This window comes from Myxocyprinus asiaticus, chromosome 40 (genome assembly GCF_019703515.2).
Source record: "Myxocyprinus asiaticus isolate MX2 ecotype Aquarium Trade chromosome 40, UBuf_Myxa_2, whole genome shotgun sequence".
NCBI classification, from domain to species: Eukaryota; Metazoa; Chordata; class Actinopteri; order Cypriniformes; family Catostomidae; genus Myxocyprinus; species Myxocyprinus asiaticus.
In genome coordinates this window covers 26,528,649-26,552,057 of record NC_059383.1, presented here as the reverse complement: position 1 = coordinate 26,552,057, position 23,409 = coordinate 26,528,649, and the positions used below count along the sequence as shown (strand labels likewise).

General features: G+C 37.4%; 2 protein-coding genes across 5 annotated transcripts in view; both read left to right on the top strand.

Moving 5' to 3' along the window:
- Nucleotides 1–4,608: 4,608 nt before the first annotated feature.
- LOC127431310 (granzyme K-like) lies at nucleotides 4,609–8,403 on the top strand. The gene is made up of 5 exons (XM_051681703.1): nucleotides 4,609–4,761; nucleotides 4,869–5,013; nucleotides 5,286–5,430; nucleotides 7,609–7,863; nucleotides 7,960–8,403. Exons 1-5 carry the CDS (start codon nucleotides 4,698–4,700, stop codon nucleotides 8,128–8,130), a joined length of 780 nt encoding a protein of 259 aa, XP_051537663.1. The 5' UTR covers nucleotides 4,609–4,697; the 3' UTR covers nucleotides 8,131–8,403.
- Nucleotides 8,404–11,321: 2,918 nt separating this feature from the next.
- rai14 (retinoic acid induced 14) overlaps nucleotides 11,322–23,409 on the top strand; it is a 66,115-nt gene continuing 54,027 nt past the window's right edge. For 2 of the 4 annotated variants that reach the window (XM_051681690.1, XM_051681687.1), the window contains exons 1-2: nucleotides 11,322–11,552; nucleotides 12,242–12,313. In XM_051681690.1, coding sequence (XP_051537650.1) covers nucleotides 12,278–12,313 — 36 coding nt within the window. In that variant the 5' untranslated portion in view covers nucleotides 11,322–11,552; nucleotides 12,242–12,277. Of the gene's footprint in view, nucleotides 11,553–12,040; nucleotides 12,314–23,409 lie in introns of those variants that run through there. The other 2 variants (XM_051681689.1, XM_051681688.1) reach the window with 2 other exon arrangements.

The window sequence follows — 23,409 nt, the reverse complement described above, 5'->3', positions numbered from 1 at the left end:
CTCAAACCCCGAACTTCCCCCCGAACAAAACAAACAGAAAAAAGAAAAACGTGCGCATTAACCCCGTGCACGACAGTGCCAACCGGCATCGATTCCTCTAAACTCAAAAGGTCCATGTATGCATACGAGAACCCCCGCAACAACTTCGCCATCGGATTGCTCAAGTCCGGCACTGCTGCACAGATTTTGTGAGGCAAAATTACATAACAGAAAATACTTTGTAAAACAGACCCCAGCCAACAGGCAGGATAAACACAAAGTTCTGTCTTGAAGGTGTGTTCCTCCACAAAACAAACTCCAGCTGATATAAAGCCGTTCAGTTTCCTCGGACAGACAAACAAGTGTTTCAAGTGTTCAGTGAGCTGGCTGTTATGAGTGCAGCAGATGACGAAATCATTCTAATGTCCCTTAAAAATACTCCACAAAAACAAACTCCAGCCAACAGGAGACATAAGCACAAAGAACAAACAGATTCGTCCACAACACTGTCCCGAAGCAGTGTTATTCCACAAAACATGCTCTAGCCACTTGGCGGAACCAGCATGAAAAGAAACAAAACAGGCATCCCGGTTCCTCGGATGATCAAGTGTCAAATTCACTCGGAGGCCGCATTAAAAATAAATACACCATGACTTACTCAGCCCGTCAACTTTATAAAAGACGTCCTTTATGTGAGCATGTAGATATTTTGCGTTTATCCACAGTGACCATTCTCAATCTGGCCGGGAACTTCAGTGTAAAAACGATCTTCCCTCAATGCAAAAGTTTCTTGAAGTGTCATTCCACAAAACAAACTCCAGCCACTAGGTGGAGCCAACGCAAAAAGAAACAAAAATAGCACCCAGCTTCCTTAGACAATCGAGTCACTGAACAGTGAGTCAGTCCACTAATATAAGAAACATCAAATGGCTTACTCACTCCAATGTATTTATGAAAGACAGTGCCAGTTTGGGACATGTAAATACTTTGCTGCCGTCCTTGGTGTCTATTCTCAGTTTGGCCGGAAACATCAGTGCAAAAGCGATCTTCTGTTGATGTAAGAGTTTCTTAAATTCCTTGAACCGATCGTGTTTCTCTCTTGTCGAATTCGCTAAGTCCGGGAACAAGAAAATATTGTGATTCTTCCAAGAAAGTTTTCCTTTGCTCCTCGCCTGGCGCAACACGAGATCCTTATCGGATGATCTCAGAAATTTGGCCAGAATTGATCAGGGCCTGTCTCCCTCAGCAAATCTGCGAGCTGGGACTCTGTGAGCTCGCTCAATTCCCAGCTTATGGCCTGTTATGTCGAGCAGACTCGGGAAGAGCACGTCCAGGAATTTCACCATATCTCTGCTCTCTTCATGCTCAGAAATTCCAACAATCCGTATATTGTTCCTTTGGCTCATATTTTCAAGAAATTCCAGTTTTTCCAAAATGTCTTCCAAGTCTGTTTTGGATGCGGGCGGATTAACGGATAATTCCCTTTCCGTTGACTCCAGATAATCGATCCTTTTCTCAACATCCGACACTCTTGTGACCAACTAAGAGAATTTTGTTTCCATCGCCGTAATCAATCGATGTATTACAGCGAGATCCTCCAAGTCAGCAACAACCTTTGTCAGCATCACCGAGATGTTGGACAGTTGACGCTGAATTTCTTCTCCCGACGTGCCTTTCAAATCGAGTCCCGGCTCACAGGGCCGCCAGAGGCCTCAGCTTGAGCATGTAAGTGTCTTTTAATGTTTCCAGAGTCTGAGGATTTTGACTTTTTTGCCATGTTTACCTCAAAGAGCAAGTATGAAACTGGGTGTATCGAAATTCACCAGATTATAACATGAAAATACTTAAAAAACTAGCAAAGTGCGCAGAGCTCGCAATCACACATCTGCTTCTCGCATGGCATCACGTGACCTCCCTTTTGGAGGGTTTAAACTTTAAAGGCATGTGAAGCTTATCATTTTATAGAAGCACTTACATTAATTATTCTGTTGAAACTTGTGTATTATTTGAGCTGTAAAGTTTAAATCATTGTTTTTTTGTAGGATTACAGGGTTTAAGCATTGTCATCATGGCAACAAAGTTGTAAAATTGTGTATGACTTTACACAGAAAAGGTTGGTAAGCGATTTTTCACACAAAAATCATGTTGACACACATATTGTTTACAGACTGTTCCCATTCACTTCCATTATAAGTGCCTCACTGTTACCCAGTTTTTTTCCTTTTTTTTTAAAGCAAAGGAAGGAAGAGTCTAAATAAATTTTTGTGGCAATCAACATTTAGCTACAAATGCTGTCGATTGAGCTTAACTTGTATTGAACCTGGATTATTCCTTTAAACAAAATTATTGCTGGATACCTTATGATTACTGGATGATTACTTCTTTGTTGTTTTATTCCAGGGAGTGAATCTGTTTATTTTTTTACAGAAACATTTCATCAATTATAATTGATGTACCATGGCCCAATCAGTTTCTGTTTCAGTAGCTTTAAAATTCTTCACAACACTTTTAGTCTTTTCAAAAAGCTTTAACCGTGTTCATCTCAGAAATTTTAAATGTTCTCATTTGCAAGTGTTGTAACTCATATTCAAATGCACTTTTATGCATAAAAGAATGATAAGATCATGTAATTTTCCCCATGCATAGATTTTTTTCTCTCTCTGTCTTGACAGGAAGCTCAAAACCTCTGAGCCTTCAGTGGAGCCGCTGTCTGTGATTCACACTTTTATAAAGTTAGCACGATGAGGGTCTGCAGTCATGTGTTCTGCTTTGAACCTTTTGCTTAGCTTCTGAAGGTGTGAAAATCTGCCGTTAGTTGCTTTAGCATCACATCGGTCTGTTTCAGCAAGGGGGTACATGTCCCCTGATGAGACTTGTATTTCAGTGTACGTGTCTGAACTCATAGGTCACAAAGAACCTCTCTAATGCTCATTTTGATAGGGGCTTAACACTTTGGAGGGCAAATCAAATAATATGCAAAGAGAATTTTGCTAAATGGACTCTTAAAGGAATATTTCATCTTAAATACAAATTAAGCTCTATTTACAGCAGTGATTTTCACTTTTTGCTTTAGAATCCAGAAATTTACACATCTAAATCAAGTGGCAATCCAACACTTTTATTTTCTTTTAAATAATTACAAATTATTTTAAATAATTACAATGCAAAATTTTGTATAATAGAAATACCTTTCTTAACCCTTCTTTTTTTCTTGGTGCGTAAGCACGTCTGATTTCAAACCACAATCAGAAATTTCAAGCAATTGTATGGCCCGCAGATAGTTTTGTAAATATTTGAATGGTTTGTTAACATAAGTAAATGCAACATCCAGTATATATCATGAACCAACAAAGAACAATATTTGTAACTGCGTAAATGTATTATTTAAATGTTGTTAGTTAATGTTAACTAATGTAGTTAACTAATGTTAATTAATACAAGCTTATTATAACGGTTTCACAATTGTTATTCAAAAGTACACATGGCTGCCCCATATATTTCCATTATAAGTGCCTTTCTTTTTAAATAAAGTGAGGTATGTGTCAAGTCAAGTCATTTTTATTTGTATAGCAGTTTTCACAACACACATTGTTTCTAAGCAGCTTTACAGAAAATCATGCATTAACAGAAAATGAAACTGTAATATCTGTAAAGTCTTAGAGCCATCATTGTGTAGTTTGATTAAATATGATTGTAAATTGTGTATAAAAATAAATAATTCAATAATAATTGTATTTAGAACCCCAGTGAGCAAACCGAATGCGACTGTGGCAAGGAACACAAAACTACATAAGATTTTGGTTAATGGAGAAAAATAACCTTGGTAGAAACCAGACTCACTGTGGGAGCCACTTCCCCTCTGGCTAACCAGCATGAATATAATGCCAGTATTAGTTATTTATGTGCAGTGCAAGTCATGGTTTAAAATTAGTAAACTAAGTGTTAAGGGCCAGTGTTTAAACAAAGATTTTGTATGAACTGTAAGATTAATGACTAATGTCTTTGAAGTTCATCCTGGATTAACTGCAGAAGTTCACATAGATGCATTGACCTTTGTTAGTTGGCTGATGAAGGCTTTTGTTGGCAATTCATTGATAGTCTATGTATTCCATTTTAAGAGTGTAGTCCATCATTAGACCAAGGTAATGCAGGCAGCGATCAAAGAGGTGCATCGCAGTTCAACCAGCAGTAGATTCTGGTGAGGTCTATCCTAAGTCCAAGGTTCAGGCAGTGGTTCATAAGTATTGTGTCAAAATTATGTTCTGTAAATAGACAGCCACACATGCTATTGATACAGCTTAGTTTCTTTCTAACCTGGAATATTCCCTTAAATATCTTTTACAACAAGAATGATGGCTTCTCGCATAATTTTATTCTTTTTAAAACATTGCAATTTAGACTTTCATGAACACCATTTATAGAAAAGGTTATGAAAATAGTTTATGGTTATTACACATTTCTCTCTTGGTTTGGGATTCTTCAAAAAGACATGAAATAAAACTTGTGACAATGTGCAAAAACAGATGCATCACACTGCATGCATCACAAAGCGACACCAACACCTAGACACCTTTAGATTCTGCATTGTGACCACAAAGTAACCAAAACGCTGTCATGTATGAGTGGGTTAAACAGTTACTTTCTCTTTGCTCTTACACTTGACTTTGTTAGATGTCTGAGGCAGCACATTGACTTTTTCTGAGAGAACGGTCAGCAAGATGGATGTTCACCGTTATTTGGTTATTTGTCACTTTCTGGTGTTTGTCTTTTTCAACGTGGCAGGTAATGGTCATTTATCTGTCATAGAGTTTTGTTAAAAAGTTCATGTTTCAAATTCATCAGTTTGTTTTTGTTTAATCTGTGACAGCCTTTTAAATATCTTCTTCCAGCTTGCTCTGATGTGTCCATTGTTGGAGGCAAAGAAGTAAAGAAACATCAATCATGGATGGTGTCCATTCAGAAGGAACAGCGCCATGTCTGTGGGGGAATCCTGATTCAAAACCAATGGGTTTTGACTTCTGCACATTGCAAAGAGTAAGGCAACCAATTTAAGCATACAACTGAACTTATAATACCTACATGTGCAGCACAAAATTGCGAATGACTTACTATAATATTGCAAGCTTGGCAGAGTTTTCAGGACAATATTGTCTTTAAGTCATATCATATTCATAATTACTTTTTCATTTCTTCTTTATTACTTCATTCTTAACTACTTCACAATAACTACAGTACTTCTTAGTGTAAGGTGGTCATTGTAGAGTTTATGCAGCACAGTACACTCAAAATTATTTCCCTTTTTTCAGAAAGCCAATAGAATCTGTGACAGTTCTCACAGGAACTCTGTCTCTGGAAAACAATAAAGGCTCTCAGCGTGTTGGCATCCTCAGTTATGAGCACCCTAGAACATTCAATGCGAAAACTAAACAAGATGACATCATGCTCATTAAGGTAAGGAGCAATTGAATGTGGTTTGTAGTTTAAACATGACCGTACACTCTTTGAAAAAAGGGCTCATTGAGGTAATGTTCTTTACTCAACCCTAAAGAACCCTTTTGTCAAAATGGAAACTACTGAACTATTTAATTCACAATTCCATGACATGCTCTCGAGATAAAAGAAAAATGAAATCTTAAAAACTAAATGAAAACTCAATCTTACTATATGATGCCATATTTCGAACCCTAAAAATTTCTATGTGGAACCTTTTCACCTTCTTATAAAAGAACCCTTTGGTGGGTCTTTTGATAGAACCCTTAAAAGGTTTTTATATAACCATTTAGAGGTTCCAAATATGTAGCAAGTGATAGAACACTTTTCTTCTAAAAAATTCTAAACATTAACCTAAAAATTGTGCTTAATAACATCTAGTTAATTTTTGGTTTGATTCAAGTCAGTGCTATTAAAATCAATGAATCAACCTGAATACATTAGGTTACACCAACAAAAAAACGATTTTAATCTTCAGAATCAGAATGAGCTTTGTTGCCAAGTGTTCTCACGTACACAAGGATTTTATTTTTTTTATTTTTTTTTTGGTGATAGGAGAAACAATTACAAACAGAACATTTCATTGAGACACAGAATAAAACAAGGTAAGAGTATATATTGTCAGAGAATACAGAGACAGCACCCAGGCGCAGAGGTGAAGAAATAAAAGGGAATTTATTAAATACAAAATAAAGGGGAAAAAAACTCAGCCAAAACTACCACAAGGGGGAAAACAAACATAAACAACCCTGTAGGGGAAAAGGTAATCCAGGGCTGTGGCCGAATGCCGCGGAGAACAGGACCGACCGGACCGGGTAGGGATTAACAGGGACGAATATACAAAAAACAGGACCAACCGACTTGACCGACTGGAATACACACAAGCAGTAGCAGATTTAGGCATGGGCGACATGTGCAGTTGCCCAGGGCGGCATTTTGCAGGGGGGCGGCGGCATCTTGTGGGGGGGGGGGGGGCAGCACGAGGCACCCACACAGACCCTATTAATAAACTATTGATGTGAATGCATGCTGCCAAGATGACATAAGCGCGATTCACCCACGTCAATAACAGACAGAACATGGAGCATGAGTGTCCGGATCCCGACACAGACCGAAACCAAACAGACAGTAAGCCAGGACCCAGACACGAAACAAGACAGACTGAAGAGCGCACGGCAGGGAATACAATCGAAACCACATGCTCACACAAAGACAGACAACAAACACAAGACAGACATGGGACGATGATGCCACGGTCCTGTCAGACCAAAACCCAGACTGACAGAACCATGACACATATAACATAGAATGACGTATGTACATGTGCAAGAGGTAATATATGTGCATATATATATATATATATATATATATAGATAGATAGATAGATAGATAGATAGATAGATAGATAGATAGATAGATAGATATGTAATATATCTTGGATCAAGTAGTAATAGCTGCTTAAAGGAATAGTTCACCCAAAAATGAAAATTCTCTCATCATTTACTCACCCTCGTACCATCCCAGATGTGTATGACTTTCTTCCGCTGAACACAAATATTCTTCTTTTTGAAGAATATTTCTGCTCTGTAGGTCCTCACATTGGAAGTAAATGGGTACCAACATTTTTAAGCTCCAAAAATGAAAAGAAAAGCAGTATTAAAATCCATTAGACAGTGGTTAAATCTAAATCTTCAGAAGCGATATGTGTGGGTGAGAAAAACATAAATATTTATGTCCTTTTTTCACTATGAATTCTTCTCCCTTACCAGTAGGTTACAATATGCATGAAGAATGCAAATCACCAAAAACAAAAGAAGAAGAATGTGAAAGTAAAAGTGGATATTGATGGTAAAAAAAGGACTTAAATGTTGATCTGTTTTCACCCACACTTATCATATAACTTCTGAAAACATGGATTTAACCACTGGAGTCATATGGATTACTTTTATGCTGCCTTTATAAGCTTTTGGAGCTTCAAAATGTTGGTACCCATTCACATGCATTGTATGGGCCTACAAATGATAAAAGAATTTTAATTTTTGGGTTATCTATTTCTTTAAGGTAACAAATGCAAGTCACCACATTTTACAGTGTAACATGCATTTCTTTCTTTTTTTTACATTGTCATTACTTCTATAGCTAAACAAAAAAGTGAAAGCAAAACCAAAGAAAATCCCCAAAAAGGAACAAGATGTCCCACCTGGAACAAACTGTGTTGTGACAGGTTGGGGGACTACTGATTCAAAAGTCATGGAACCTTCTAACAAACTGCAAATGTTAGATGTGACAGTCATAGACAGGAACCTGTGCAACAGTTACTACAACAGTGATCCTGTGATCACAAAAGATATGCTGTGCGCAGGAAACAAGCTGGAAAAGAGAGGCACTTGTTGGGTATGTCATATTTTTTTCTTTGATCTTTGACTGGTTGCAAGCCCTTTGAAATGCTCCCAGCTGTCTGACGGAAAGTAACCTGTGTTCTTTTTTCAGGGAGATTCCGGTGGACCTCTGGAATGTAAGAAAAACATTGTTGGAGTGGTCTCAGGGTCAAGAGGATGTGGTAATCCCAAGAAACCGACTGTGTACACTTTTCTATCTAAGAGACACATCTTCTGGATTAATAGTGTACTCAAAAAGCAATTGAATAGCACAACCTTTTAGGAAATAGCAATACATCAATTGCCAGCATGTTTGTCAGGTAACATGAGCTGTGTTTAAAAATAGTTTATAGTTCAAAGTGTGTTATATATCATAAGAATTTCATGTTGTCGGGCATAAGTAGCCTATATTCACAAAGCAGTACCAGAATTTCTTCTCACACCATTCTTTAAAAAAAATGTCAAGTTGTTAATCAAGTTATCAAATGGTAAATTGAGCTTAATCAAAAACATGTAAATGGCTTGAGCACTGTGAAATTAAAATATCTTGAATGAATATTTTTCCTCGTGCTTTCTTGATGCATACACTATAAATACACTCTTTATTTATAGTTGAATAAACATGGGGAGGTTACCTACATTGTATGGAGAAACTTATGAAATGGATCATATTCCTTTTATGTTTTTTTTTTCCCCCCACAGAAAATAAAACAGATTTTATCATTAATTTGTTTCATGCTGTTTCCACAACTTTGAAGAGTCACATCCAATAGTTATTTACCGGAAATTGTTGTCTTTGTCTTCCTGTACATTTTACACATTTCACACCAAAGCACGTCAACTGATTTCCCATTGCTTTTCATTATAGTCTTAGTCAGACACTTCCTTTGAATATTTCAAAGTGTCAAAAACAAGCAGAGACCTCCTGGTGAGGACAAGCAGCAAACCTCATGCAGAGTCGAGGACAGAATTACACTGAATTTGAAAATTTGCGCAAAAGTGACATGAAGATGTGTCTATCACCAGCAAGATATATATAATTTTATTTGCACTGATTTTCTCTCTTCATAAACCTATATTTACTGATAGTCTACATTAAACTTCAGTGTGTAATTAGCCCACAGCAAACACTGTTTTGTTCGTCAGTAAGATTACATTTATCATAATAAGACAATACAAAGTTCTAAAGTTGCTCAGAGAAATGCAGGCTAGAGCAGCGATGAAATTGAGAAACAGTGAAACAAAATTGAAATATTTTTTTAAATCTATTTCATAAAAAGTGTTATTAACAGGATTTAGCTTAGTGGTCACGGCAGAGCTGTGTCTCTTTAGACATTTCTTGAAAGTTGCAAGGGAATCTGCATTCAGTTGGATTCAATTACTAACATTAAATTCTTAGGTCATGCTATTAAAGATAATGTAAAAGAACATCATACCCATATAGTGGGGATTTAATCAGTGTAAGTGAAGTCTTCAGTTAATACAATCAGTGGCCGGTTGCATGAACATAGCCATTAACTTAAGACTGCATCTAACAATTAGTTTGACTAGCTAAAGATGCAATAGAAAGCCTGTTACATAAAACAAGCTCACAGTTGTAGACAGTCTAATTTGCATTGAATTGTGGGAAAAGTAAGACACTGAACAGCTTTTAAAAAAAGGCTGACAGTGGACGCTCAATACAGTTTCTTTCATTGAAAATATTTGATTATTAGACTACAGTGCTTCAAAATTGATTCTAATGAACAAATTGAGTGATTTTAACCCAAATAATAAAAAAAAACACATGACATTTTGTTACCATCGTTGAAGTCAAAGTTCTCTACAAAGTCTCAACTCATGCCCCTTTCAGCGCTCAACTGAAGCCCCCACTGGCTCAGCTGACAGTTATTTTCCATTGCAATATGGAATGTAAACAAAAGTTAGCCTAGGTGTGTGCTGTCTTACATTTTGGCCTTAAATTAGACTGATCTAAGTTTTTATGCAACTGACTGAAAAAATTAAGACCAACATTTTAGATGACTAACTAGTAAGACTATTCTAAAACAGTTTTATGCAACCGGCCCCAGAATATTCTGTGAGCTGTTGCGGAATCCTGTGGTCCCTGCCAATTTTAAGTCTCAAAGTGGATAGCATCTGAACGTCTTTCATCGAAAGCATATGATGCAAGAACATCTTGAAGGCAAGCAAATCTGCAGGAGGAGGAAAGAGGGAGGTTGAGTGAAATGGCAAGGTAGTTATGACAGAACAGTACTACCCCCTCCTGGACAGAGAACTTCAATTATTGAGCACATATTTCAACTGATTTTAGGCAAGATTCCCTCTGAGGGAAGTCAGCTGAAGAGGGCGGACTCTGATGTGTTCTTTTACATGCTGTTATCCTTGCCTGACACCTAGTATTTATTTAAAACAATTTAATTAGTGCATCAAAGGCCCATCTGGGACATTTACAATATGACAACTGGGAGGCATGGCCTTGGAAAGAACCTCCAAATTTGAATATATCTAAAGTAATGGTGCCCTCATTTGCCTTTGCTGTCTTGAAATCTTCATAGTCTAATGCATTTTTGATGACAGTTACAGTATATTTTATATTTCAGTTCAAAAATGGAATCAGTTTATAGTAAGTAGCATTCAAGTCTAATGGTTTCATATTATGGTGTGCATATTAGAATGCTGGCATGCAAAATGTTCTAACAAAATATTCAATATTGGGGGGAACCAAATGTAAAATTAAAGAATCAGTATTTAAATTATTTGGCTTCCGACCCTAAGGACAGTGGACACTAATGGTCCCAGTGGAATGTAGGCTAGCAGGCTACCTCACCCATTCTATAAATAGGCTTATATACAGGTACCCCGATAGAATAAACTGATCTCATGAACAGAAAAAAAGTAAAAAAATAAATAAATAAACTAAAAATAAAAATTGAATAAATCAACGAATAAATAAATAAAATGATAATAATCGATACGGTAGGCCTACCGTCTTTAAAAAGTGTAAGGGGCCGTTCACACAAAATACGTAATTTCCTCCCTCAGCGCTATTTTTCATTTGTTTTCCTAAGTAAACAAACGTTATTGACCGTTGCGCTCCTCTAGCTGTTTTTTCAGCGTCTCGTGCAGGACCGCCGCATTTTAGTGTGTTAAAGCGGCAAAAACGCGTCTCAAGACATTCCTGCATTGTGTTCTATTCGTAGCGTTGGGTCTAGCTTTTTTTAGCGCAAGAACGCGTTCAGTCTGAACCGCACCTCAGAAGCTTTCAGAGTCTTTTTTTTCTTTTTCATTTCTAATTTTTATGACAGTGGTGGATAATAGTTACCACAGTTTATTTAGTAACAATAACTGTAGGGATTTTGCCGAACACTAAAAAAAAAATTGTAAGAGGAATAAAACGAGTCTCGTGTAAGAACAGTCCAACTGGCAAGTCACGAGGACACACAGATGGTGACGTCACTCTATCTGCCCGGGGAACAATCAGAGGCAGGCAGCGCGAGTGCCACTTGAATGGATTTTTGTCGGCGAATAACTTTGCTGCTGGTTTCTCCACACTAGCCCACCGCTCGCATTTTCTGTCGGTTTGTTCTCCTATATGAGAGTCCAAATTATACTACATGGTATAAGAAGCACTTAGCACCACTCGGAAAAGTCTGTTAGTAGCAAACCCCTGAGGTCTGTCTGTACGGCTTAACTTTTGCAAAGTGGGTAAGTGCAGAAATTTGAACACTTTCCCCCGTGTACTTTTCCTTCCACTTTGTACGTATTTTAATCTCAGTTTTAGCTGAATTTTAGCATGTAACATTTTAATAGTTGTCACGGTACAAAATACAATAGGTAGAATTAAGCTAGGATGTTACATTTACATGCCAGCGTTGTTTACAATCATCGTTTCTGTCAGCTAGGTGAATACAATGTTGCCATTGTTCCTGTGTGAGGCGCGCGGTCAGTCAGTCCTGTTTGCTTTTCTTATCTTGTTGGGGGTTTAACCACTAGAGTCTCTCTGAACACTTCAGCTTTCCTGTAGAGACTACTCAGGAAGATCCAAGAATATCAATGACTCCAGTATATGTGTATTTATAGATCTCCAAAAGTGTCTTGGCTCTTGACACTCCCTCCAACATTTTCAGCAACTTTAAAGAGACCACAAAATGCTCTTACAGTGTAAAATTAGCTCAGTGACTACACATCCTATTCAGAAATACTAAGTAGCATAACCACTACCATTGGGGCCACTGTAACTTGATCCATCTTTGTGTTTTACCTTCCGAAAGTTTGGTGCTACTTTTGCTATTAATAACAGTTCAGCTCTAATCCTTTTTTTCTCCGCTGTATTAAGCAACAGTTTGCTTTAGAATGTGTGTGTGTATGATTGACTGAAGTTTGGTTTCATTCAGGCGTCCCGAGATCTTTTGGAATCTGGATGGACTAATATGAAGAGCCTGAAGGCAAAGTTTAGGAAGAGCGATGTAAGTACAAATTGACCTTTAAGTGCTTTCAGTGATGAAAAATGTGTTGGGAACTGGCCTAAACACTTGTATAGAATATTGTGACTCATGTAAATGGGAGTTACAGTTACATCATGCCAAATTAAGCCAGCATTTGGATTTGTGATATCCTAATGTAATACCAGCCATGCCATATTCTCATAAATGACTACATTTTCATGTTCTGAGGTGTAGCGGCTACCATAAACTGTTGCCTCATAAGAACACATGATGAGTGAATGACTTGCAATCATACATGTCTGTAACTTTATTATTATGACTGGGAGTATAATCTTAAGGCTGAGAATTTCTGCACTTCCAAAGAACGAAACAGTCCTCAGAGGAACTTCCTTCCACCAGATGTAATTCAGCAGTCATTTTTAAGCCTATAATAGAACATCATCAGTCCCAGAGTACCATATAGGAATGCTCTAGAATGAGATGTTATTGCTTATAATTGTATGTTTTGACTTGCCAAATCTTTGCCACTTGGGCCGAGTCAGCGTATAAAGATTATCGTGAAATATTGTGTGATCATCAAACCACAGTACTAAACAGAGTTTTATTATACTTTCTGCCAGCCTATGGTCAGAGTGGCATTTTGAACATTCACACGGAATGTTGTTAAATGCATGCTCGCCATAGCCACATTCACAGCTCATAAGATTGAATTTCTCCTTGTATGGAGACTGCATCACACTTAACTGTTTTTTTGTCTTTAGTAAATGGTGGGTGTTGCTTGCACAACAAGTTGGTTGCCTAGAAACAATACTTTGCCATAATTTTATGAAGAAATCCACTCTGTTTGCCTAATGCTTGGGTAGAGTTTTGGCTGTCTTTGTGCCCTCTCTTATATAAGATGAAAACTATATTATAGAATTGTGTTGCTCAGTCAATAATATAATTGGCTTTGTTTGGTTGTTATTTAGTTTGTTTGATTTTTGTATTATTTTTTTTTACAAGAAACCCTAAACTCCCACTTTCAGTGTATGTTCGATGCCTTCTTTTGCTTTCAGTTGTGTTTTACAATTGCTTTGTGCTACTACTGTAACCCACATCCTCACCAATCAAAAGTCATGTTCCACTACCTTGCCATACAGGGTGTTCTCTGGAAAAAGAGGTAATGATGAACAAGAGAAACAAAATATCCTCTTGGTTCTATTTTGGGGTTTGTGTGTCAGTCCAGAACTCTACAGGAATTTTTATATAAGGCCAGACGTTCATTCTTGAGCAAAACAGGAGATCAGAGCTGCCAGGATAAATACTTTTTTAAAGACCAGTCACCAGCTCATTCCCAAGGTCTTGTAATAGTTCTATTACTCTACCAACTCTTAATGTGTTTTTTTGCCCTATAGTTTAATCAACACAGTATTGCATAAAAAAAAAAAAAAAGAGAAAGAGACATAAGGAGCCCTATTTTAAGAACTCTAGCGCTAAGCGCAGCACTATGCTGTAAGTCATAAGCGCAAAGTCAGTGGGCGTGCCTATGAAGTTTTGGTATTTTCGTGCAAGCATGCGCTAAGTATAGGCGCAAATGGGTTTGGCGAAATTGTGTGCAAAAAGCACTAATGGGCTGTGTCAAGTGCAATTTAATTCGGAGGTTCTTCTCCGGTAATTCCACCATCTGCATCCTATTATATAGTCCATTCCCTGTCAAGCACTAGCGAGATAAACAAAGACAGCACATTCATAAGAAGTTAGCATAAGTGGTCTGTATGCAATGAATTGAAGAATGAAATTATGGACTTAACGTTCTTTTGTGCATAAAAGAGATAGTTCACCCAAAAATTAAAATTCTCTCATCATTTACTCACCCTTATGCCATCCCAGATGTGTATTCTTTCTTTTGCCGAACACAAATGAAGATTTATAGAAGAGTATTTAAGTCCTTTCTTTTTTCCTTTTTTTTTTATACTGTAAATCTGCACTTACACTTTCACTTCCGCATTCTATTGTGGAAGTAACTTTCACTTTCACATTCAGCTACCTACTGGTTGGGGCTGGTCAAAGATTGATAGTAAAAAAAAAAAAAAAATATATATATATATATATATGTCTATATATAGACTTACATATTGATCTGTTTCTCACCCACACCTATCATATTGTGTCTGAACACATGGATTTAAGCACTACTTTTATGCCTCCTTTATGTCATTTTTGGACCTTAAAAGTTCTGGTCACCGTTCACTAGCATTGTGAGGAGCAACAGAGCTGAGATATTCTGCTAAAAATCTTCATTTGTGTTCTGCAGAAGAAAGTCATAAACATCTGGGATGGCATGAGTGTGAGAATTTTTGGGTAAACCATCCCTTTAACTGTGTCCTCATTGAATGTCAGGCATACAGTGCATCCGGAAAGTATTCACAGCGCTTCACTTTTTCCACATTTTGTTATGTTACAGCCTTATTCCAAAATTGATTAAATTCATTATTTTCCTCAAAATTCTACAAACAATACCCCCATAATGACAACGTGAAAGAAGTTTGTTTGAAATCTTTGCAAATTTATTAAAAATAAAAACGAAAAAAATCACATGTACATAAGTATTCACAGCCTTTGCCATGACACACAAAACTGAGCTCAGATGCATCCTGTTTCCACTGATCATCCTTGAGATGTTTCTACAACTTGACTGGAGTCCACCTGTGGTAAATTCAGTTGATTGGACATGATTTGGAAAGGCACATAACTGTCTATATAAGGTCCCACAGTTAACAGTGCATGTCAGAGCACAAACCAAGCCATGAAGTCCAAGGAATTGTCTGTAGACCTCCGAGACAGGATTGTATCGAGGCACAGATCTGGGGAAGGGTACAGAAAAATTTCTGTAGCATTGAAGGTCCCAATGAGCACAGTGGCCTCCATCATCCATAAATGGAAGAAGTTTGGAACCACCAGAACTCTTCCTAGAGCTGGCCGCCTGGCCAAACTGAGCGATCGGGGGAGAAGGGCCTTAGTCAGGGAGGTGACCAAGAACCCGATGGTCACTCTGACAGAGCTCCAGCATTTCTCTGTGGAGAGAGGAGAACCTTCCAGAAGAACAACCATCTCTGCAGCACTCCACCAATTAGGCCTGTATGGTAGAGTGGCCAGACGGAAGCCACTCCTCAGTAAAAGGCACATGACAGTCCGCCTGGAGTTTGCCAAAAGGCACCTGAAGGAATCTCAGACTATGAGAAACAAAGATTGAACTCTTTGGCCTGAATGGCAAGCATCATGTCTGGAGGAAACCAGGCACCGCTCATCACCTGGCCAATACCATCCCTACAGTGAAGCATGGTGGTGGCAGCATCATGCTGTGGGGATGTTTTTCAGCGGCAGAAACTGGGAGACTAGTCAGGATTGAGGGAAAGATGAATGCAGCAATGTACAGAGACATCCTTGATGAAAACCTGCTCCAGAGCGCTCTGGACCTCAGACTGGGGTGAAGGTTCATCTTCCAACAGGACAACGACCCTAAGCACACAGCCAAGATAACAAAGGAGTGGCTCCGGGACAACTCTGTGAATGTCCTTGAGTGGCCCAGCCAGAGCCTAGACTTAAACCCGATTGAACATCTCTGGAGAGATCTGAAAATGGCTGTGCACTGATGCTCCTCATTCAACCTGATGGAGCTTGAGAGGTTCTGAAAAGAAGAATGGGAGAAACTGCCCAAAAATAGGTGTGCCAAGCTTGTAGCATCATACTCAAAAAGACTTGAGGCTGTAATTGGTGCCAAAGGCGCTTCAACAAAGTATTGAGCTAAGGCTGTGAATACTTATGTACATGTGATTTTTATTTATTTATTTATTTATTTTTTTTTATAAATTTGCAAAGATTTCAAACAAACTTCTTTCACATTGTCATTATGGGGTATTGTTTGTAGAATTGAGGAAAATAATAAATTTAATCAATTTTGGAATAAGGCTGTAACATAACAAAATGTGGAAAAAGTGAATCGCTGTGAATACTTTCCGCATGCACTGTATTTCTGTTGAAATTTTCAACATTGAATCACACATTGTTGGCAGAGTGCATTATTTACTTAAAACAGGGGATTGCTTTTACAAGAAACTAAACTAGAGAACATATTTTGAGTAGTGTGCCTTATGCTATGCTGTCCATTAAGGGATAGTTCACCCAAAAATGAAAAGTATTAGGGCTGCACAATTAATAAAAAATAAATAATATAATAATTAAGATTTCAAGCTGCTGCAATAAACCAATTGTTAAAAGTGTCAGTTATAGCAGTGTTTCTCAACCTTTTTTCTGCCACGGCTCACTTTTTACGACTAAAAAATTCTACGGCACACCACCATCCCACATAGGCTAACCATCGTCAATATTTTTCCTTTTCAAGAACTTGTCCATGTTTTCTGTCCGTCTTAGTAGCATGTTTACTTGTAATGTTTGAAATTCGGCTATGTAAAAAAAACAAAAAACAAGTCACATAGGTAGGCTACGCTGTGTGAGGTCACAGGTAGAAAGAGCGCTAAATGGGTAATGAAAAACAACAAATTTGCTTCTTTTCTAATTTGTAGATTTGTTCTTGCGATGCCACAACAAATTACAGTGATGCAAACTCATGAAGGGCGAAAACGTTATGACAATCATTGGTCCACGAAAATTTTTTCTGGGGATAATTTTTTAAAGAATAAGCTAAAAGCACCAATTCCAGCTATTTTAGTGATTCAAGTTTATTCAAGTTTACAATTGTGCAGAATCAGCTGCAAAATAAAAAGAGCTTGCTTCTGTTTCACAAATTTGTTCAATTTTATTAACTGATTAGTTCAGTGACCCCTTCTGGATATGTCACTAGGTGGCAACAAATGAGCGTCTTATGTGCTATGAGTGAGTCAGTGAATCATTTTGAGTCTTTCATGACCAAAATCTACCAAGAGAGTTTATGAAGTTTAAGCATTAAAAGAACAAAGCAGATCTATAGTCTTCCTTCAGTCTGAGCATTATTTTTCATCCAAAAAGACAACAGTAATAGTCTAATAAGAGTGAGTTTCAATAACGTCCTTACCTTCTCCTTTATTAAAACTTGCATGGCTACAAATCTACTGACTTCAGTATAAGAATTATAAACACAAAGCAGGTCTACGGTATCATTTTCCTACAGTAGCCTATTTAAACTGCTGAGCATGGCTTTTATCAGAGAAGACCACAATAATAGACAAATAATAATAATTTTGAGTTTCAATAATATTCTTTTGTCATTGTTCAGCACATTCGAGGCATCAACACTCCGTTCAATGCCAGCGTCAAGCGCCGCATTGCCCTCCAGATGATAAGAGTTGCAGAAAGCGTCACAGAGGGGCGATTTTACGAGTTTGCCATGTAAAAAAGTGGGAGGTGTGCACAATAAACATTGAAAACATGTAACTGGAAGAGAGAAAAAAGAGCTTGCAGTTGCTTTGATAGAAGAAAGTAATAAAAGGACTCGCTTATGTTTAGGTCTAAGCGTTTTCTTGGTGAATTTAAATTAGTCCAATAACTGGGGTCTCTGATATTTGTAAACGATAAGGTAATATTTAATTAAAAGAAATTATGAGACGTTCAATGTCTCTTCACAAATTAGGACAGTTTTTAAATATTTCTTGTTGCTTAGTACTCTCAAAGACATTACAGGTGAAGCAAAAACGTGTGTGTGAAAAACACTTTGGTGTAAAGTGACGTCACTTCATAGACTTCAGTGTATTCTGCAGCGCTGACGTGAGTCATGTGAAAGACCCTTAACACGTATAAATATCAGTCACATTTGCACATTAATCATTGCTCTTCACAATCACAAAAGTGACCGATTATGGTTTCAAAACGGCGAATTTCTCCGAAAGGTGAGGAGTTTGGATCCCTGAATTTTTTTTTTCATGCATTTATTTTGTGGAATTTTATAATTTTCCACGGCACAACTGACAATCTTTCACGGCACACTAGTGTGCTTCAGCACAGTGGTTGGGAAACACTGAGTTATAGCATTCCATTTATGTGTACTCCAATTGCCTCAATATTTTCTATTTACAAAATGTTTTGGTCCATTCTGTACATGAATGCAGCCCTCTACATTGTAAATCACTCGCATATGCAACCAAATTTCGCGCTATGCAACTAAAATATGTATTTTATTAAATGTTCTGATTTTACTCCCCAGAGCTTGAGTTGTGTGGTAGTGAAGAAGAACTTCAGCGCCGCGACCCTTTTAATGAATAAGAAGCTGGCGATTAAGAAGCTGAATTCAGTCTCGTCTTTTACAGCGTGTTGTATCTCGTGAGTGCGCACCCTGAAGGAAATTTGAACTTATATGGCTGCAGTGGGTCCGGATCTGTCGTGATCACGCTGTCTCCATCACTTAAGTTCAGCGTGAAATGGCATTGACATTGTATTTAACGTCGTTAACTCTGACTTTAGTTAAACTTTTCCCCGGACTGTTTTCATTCTCCGTTTTAAAGCATGGCCACAGACCAGTAACGAGCCTGTTCAACATCTGTTAGAAAGCAAAAGTATTGCAAAATGCGAGAGCTTGTAGATTTTAATTTGAGAATGTGTACAGTAAATATTTGAAAAAGCAAGTCATACACATCATACAAGTAAAAGTTCCTTCTGCTTCGTTCTGTGTATTTTGTATCCAAAGACAAGACCCAGGCGCCCCATTTTCATTTAATATCCTTTCTGTTATTTACAGTCAGTTGGTGATCAGAAAGATAAAAAGAAACATTATTTCTAATCATACATTGCACGGATGAGGGAAAAACCACCGTGCAGCTTCTTTCTCATTAATCTGCACTGCTCTCATTCAACCATAAACACCTGATCAATTAAAGAGACCAATTTAGCGCTTGTTATCAATGTAAACTCAGTGTAAATCGCACAAGTGTATATAAACAAACATGTTACAAAATGTAGTACATAGTAAGTGTAATAAATGTGTAAGTGCATAAATATTTAAAAGGCACAATCACAAATTGTGAAATATTTTTACTTCAGAAAACACTAAATATGAAAGAATTTAATAAATACAAATCTTTAGCAAATCTATGCAAGGATTTGTTAATTTTTTTATTTATTTTTTGCACAGTAGTTTTGATTGAGGAGCACTTAAATTGATATTTTTATAATACAATTATTAATTCTATTTTCATTAGGTTCCAACCTTGTGAATATTTTTGTATGAATAAAAAATTGTATGAAATTTCAAACAGTGACAACAACTTTGTATCATTATTAAAAATGCAATTTCATAACATCATATAAATTGATAGAATGTGAAATTTGTACACAGATGTGATTAAAAGGATCAAAAGCAAAATATGAAAATAAAATCTCCCATACTATATACACACACACACACACACACACACACACACACACACACACACACACACACACACACACACACACACACAGTATATATACACTGGTGGCCAAAAGTTTGGAATAATCTACAGATTTTGCTCTTATGGAAATAAATTAGTACTTTTATTCACCAAAGTGGCATTCAACTGGTCACAATGTATAGTCAGGATATTAATAACATGAAAAAATTACTATTACAATTTGAAAATTTTTTTCAGAACTTCTTAAACTACTTCAAAGAGTTCTCATCAAAAAATCCTCCACGTGCAGCAATGACAGCTTTGCAGATCCTTGGCATTCTAGCTGTCAGTTTGTCCAGATACTCAGGTGACATTTCACCCCACGCTTCCTGTAGCACTTGCCATAGATGTGTTTGTCTTGTCGGGCACTTCTCACGCACCTTACAGTCTAGCTGATCCCACAAAAGCTCAATGGGGTTAAGATCCATAACACACTTTTCCAATGATCTGTTGTCCAATGTATGTGTTTCTTTGCCCACTCTAACATTTTCTTTTTGTTTTTGTTTTTCAAAAGTGTCTTTTTCTTTGCAATATTTCCCATAAGGCCTGCACCCCTGAGTCTTCTCTTTACTGTAGTACATGAAACTGGTGTTGAGTGGGTAGAATTCAATGAAGCTGTCAGCTGAGGACATGTGAGGCGTCTATTTCTCAAACTAGAGTCTCTGATGTACTTATCCTCTTGTTTAGTTGTACATGTGGCCTTCCACATCTTTCTGTCCTTGTTAGAGCCAGTTGTCCTTTGTCTTTAAAGACTGTATTGTAAACCTTTGTATGAAATGTAATTTTTTTTTTGGCAATTTCAAGCATTGTATAGCCTTCATTCCTCTAAACAATGACTGACTGACGAGTTTCTTGAGTAAGCTGTTTCTTTTTTGCCATTTGTGACCTAATATTGACCTTAAGATATGCCAGTCCATTGCATGCTGTGGCAACTCAAAAACAAACACAAAGACAATGTTAAGCTTCATTTAACGAACCAAATAGCTTTCAACTGTGTTTGATATAATGGTAAGTGATTTTTTTTTAGTACCAAATTTGCAATTTAGCATGATTACTAAAGGATAAGGTGTTGGAGTGATGCCTGCTGGAAATGGGGCCTGTCTAGATTAGATCAAAAATGACTTTTTTCAAATAGTGTTGGTGCTGTTTTACATCAGTAATGTCCTGACTATACTTTGTGATCAGTTGAATGCCACTTTGATGAATTAAAGTAAGAATTTACTTCTGAAACAGCAAAATCTGTATATTATTCCAAACTTTTGGCCGCCAGTGTGTGTGTGTGTGTACAAAGAAAAACCCACAGGTAACCTCAGGAGAAATACAGGGTGCTCTGGAAAAAGACGGTGTGGTTGTTTCAAGGAGTACAATATGACGATACTTGAACAAAAATGAGCTGCATGGTTAAGCTGCCTGAAAGAAGCCAATGCCACAAAAATGCCCAGTTACAATATGCCCGACAACACCTTGACACACCTCACAACTTCTGGCACACTGTAATTTGGAGTGACAAGATCAAAATAGAGCTTTATGGTCACAACCATAAGCGCTATGTTTGGAGAGGGGTCAACAAGTATTGTGCTCCTTGAAACAACCACACCATCTTTTTCCAGAGCAGCCTATACTTCTCCTGAGGTTACCTGTGGGTTTTTCTTTGTATCCCGAACAATTCTTCTGGCAGTTGTGGCTGAAATCTTTCTTGGTCTACCTGACCTTGGCTTGGTATCAAGAGATTCCTGAATTTTCCACTTCTTAATAAGTGATTGAACAGTACTGACTGGCATTTTCAAGGCTTTGGATAACTTCTTATATTCTTTTCCATCTTTATAAAGTTCCATTACCTTGTTACGCAGGTCTTTTGACAGTTCTTTTCTGTTAGTGTTAAGGGAAATAATCATCAATCATGCAGTCCTACTCGTCATTTACTCACTGTCATTCCAAACCTGTATGATGGTCTTTCTTCTGTGGAACACAAAAGGAGATGCAAGGTAGAATGTTTGCCTCAGTCACTATTCACTTTCATAGTGTGGAAAAAAGATGCAGTGAAAAGGAATGGTAATGGAGGTTTCTTCCTTTTTGTGCTCCATGGAAGAAGGAAAGCAATTCGGGCTGGAACAACATGAGGGTGAGTAAATGATGACTGAATAAAATTTCAGGTAAACTATCTTTTTAATGATGATGCATGGGCTTAAAAGGAATAGTTCACCCAAAAAAAGAAAATTCTCTCATCATTTTCTCACCCTCATGCCATCCCAAATGTGTGTGACTTTCTTTCTTCTGCTGAACACAAAGGTTTTTAGAAGAATATTTCAGCTCTGTATGTCCTCACAATGCAAGTGAATGGGTACCAGAATTTTGAAGTGCCAAAACACATAAAGGCAGCATAAATGTACTCCATAAGGCTCCACTGGTTAAATCCATGTGTTTAGAAGTGATATGAAAAGTGTGGGTGAGAAACTGATAAATATTTATGTCCTAATAGATTTAATAAAGATGGAAGTCTACTAGGACGATAATGCATCTAGTTGTCCTGATTTGTACTTGGTTTTTGTTTTGGAGGATGTTGATAATGATAAAAAGGGAAATTAAAACCACCTTGATGACCATTATTTTGCAAGAAGTTTAGTTACTCTCTAGATCAGATGAACTTTCAAATCTGCTTTTCTGTGGCAGCATCATTAGAGATTGTGTTCTTTTTAGTGTTGATATGTTTTAGTTTATATATAGTCTTAAGTTGATAGAGAACACATAATTTATTTTCACGTCCGGCCTTGTATCTAACACTAATAGGTTGATATGTTAATGATAAGCTAAACATGTTTCGAAACTTTTCCCACCACGCTTTTTGCCTGAAGAAAGTCAATTCAAGGCTTCCAGCAGACTGGATTTATCTCGTCTGGAATGTAGTCATGTCCACAGCACTTAATTAGTGCCCCTGCTCCAGACCTTTCCTGCATTAACTACAACCTTCAACATGATGAAACCCCCACTAACATCTATCTCAAGCTGTCAGAGGAGATAAGGAGTTTTTTTTTGTTTTTTTTTTGTTTTGTTTTTTTGCTTGCATAAAACTTTAGTCTACAGAAGAACTTAGATTAATGTTATTACAGTGTTGTTAATGGTATTTTAGTTTCACCTTAGGTCAATGTATCCATTCTGGAAAGAATCAGATGTGCAACAGCAATGTTAAAGTGGCTGAGGAAGGAGGCAGGGTTGTCTGGCTAGTGATAAGGCTAGCTGTGATCTCAGTGCCTTGAAAACCTTGCGGAATTACCTCATCAGTAAATAATGGCTGCCAGGGGATTTAAAAACAGGGTCTCTGCCATGTGAGGGTAAAACACACAAACCTTCATTACACTGTATGACCTCAAATGGCAGAAACTAATGTCTCCTGTGCAATATTTATTTTGTGGGTTAAATCAGAGTCTATGCTATTTCACAGGCTGCTGTGGCTGCTAAGAACACAAATGTAGCATCCCTTCCCCCTCTCTGCATCTAACTGTATTTGCTCGGCCATAGCAGACTGCATAGACACTAATTCCTTTCTATCCTCTGTCGTAGACTGACAACTTTCATACGCACAGTCGGTCGCTGCTTAATTCAAACCTTAAAGAGAGTGGATCATGGTCTACCATGACCACAAGTGACAGTCCAGTGCCCTTTCCACAAGTAGGTTGCCTTATTAATAGCACTTTCTATTGACAGTGCCAAAAATAATGTCAT

Excerpts from the sequence above, each read along its gene's own strand:
- LOC127431310 (XM_051681703.1), top strand. The coding sequence starts at position 4,698 with ATGGATGTTCACCGTTATTTGGTTATTTGTCACTTTCTGGTGTTTGTC. Across the intron at positions 5,014-5,285 it reads ACTTCTGCACATTGCAAAGA|AAAGCCAATAGAATCTGTGA; the intron begins GTAAGGCAACCA and ends CCCTTTTTTCAG. Across the intron at positions 5,431-7,608 it reads ATGACATCATGCTCATTAAG|CTAAACAAAAAAGTGAAAGC; the intron begins GTAAGGAGCAAT and ends TTACTTCTATAG.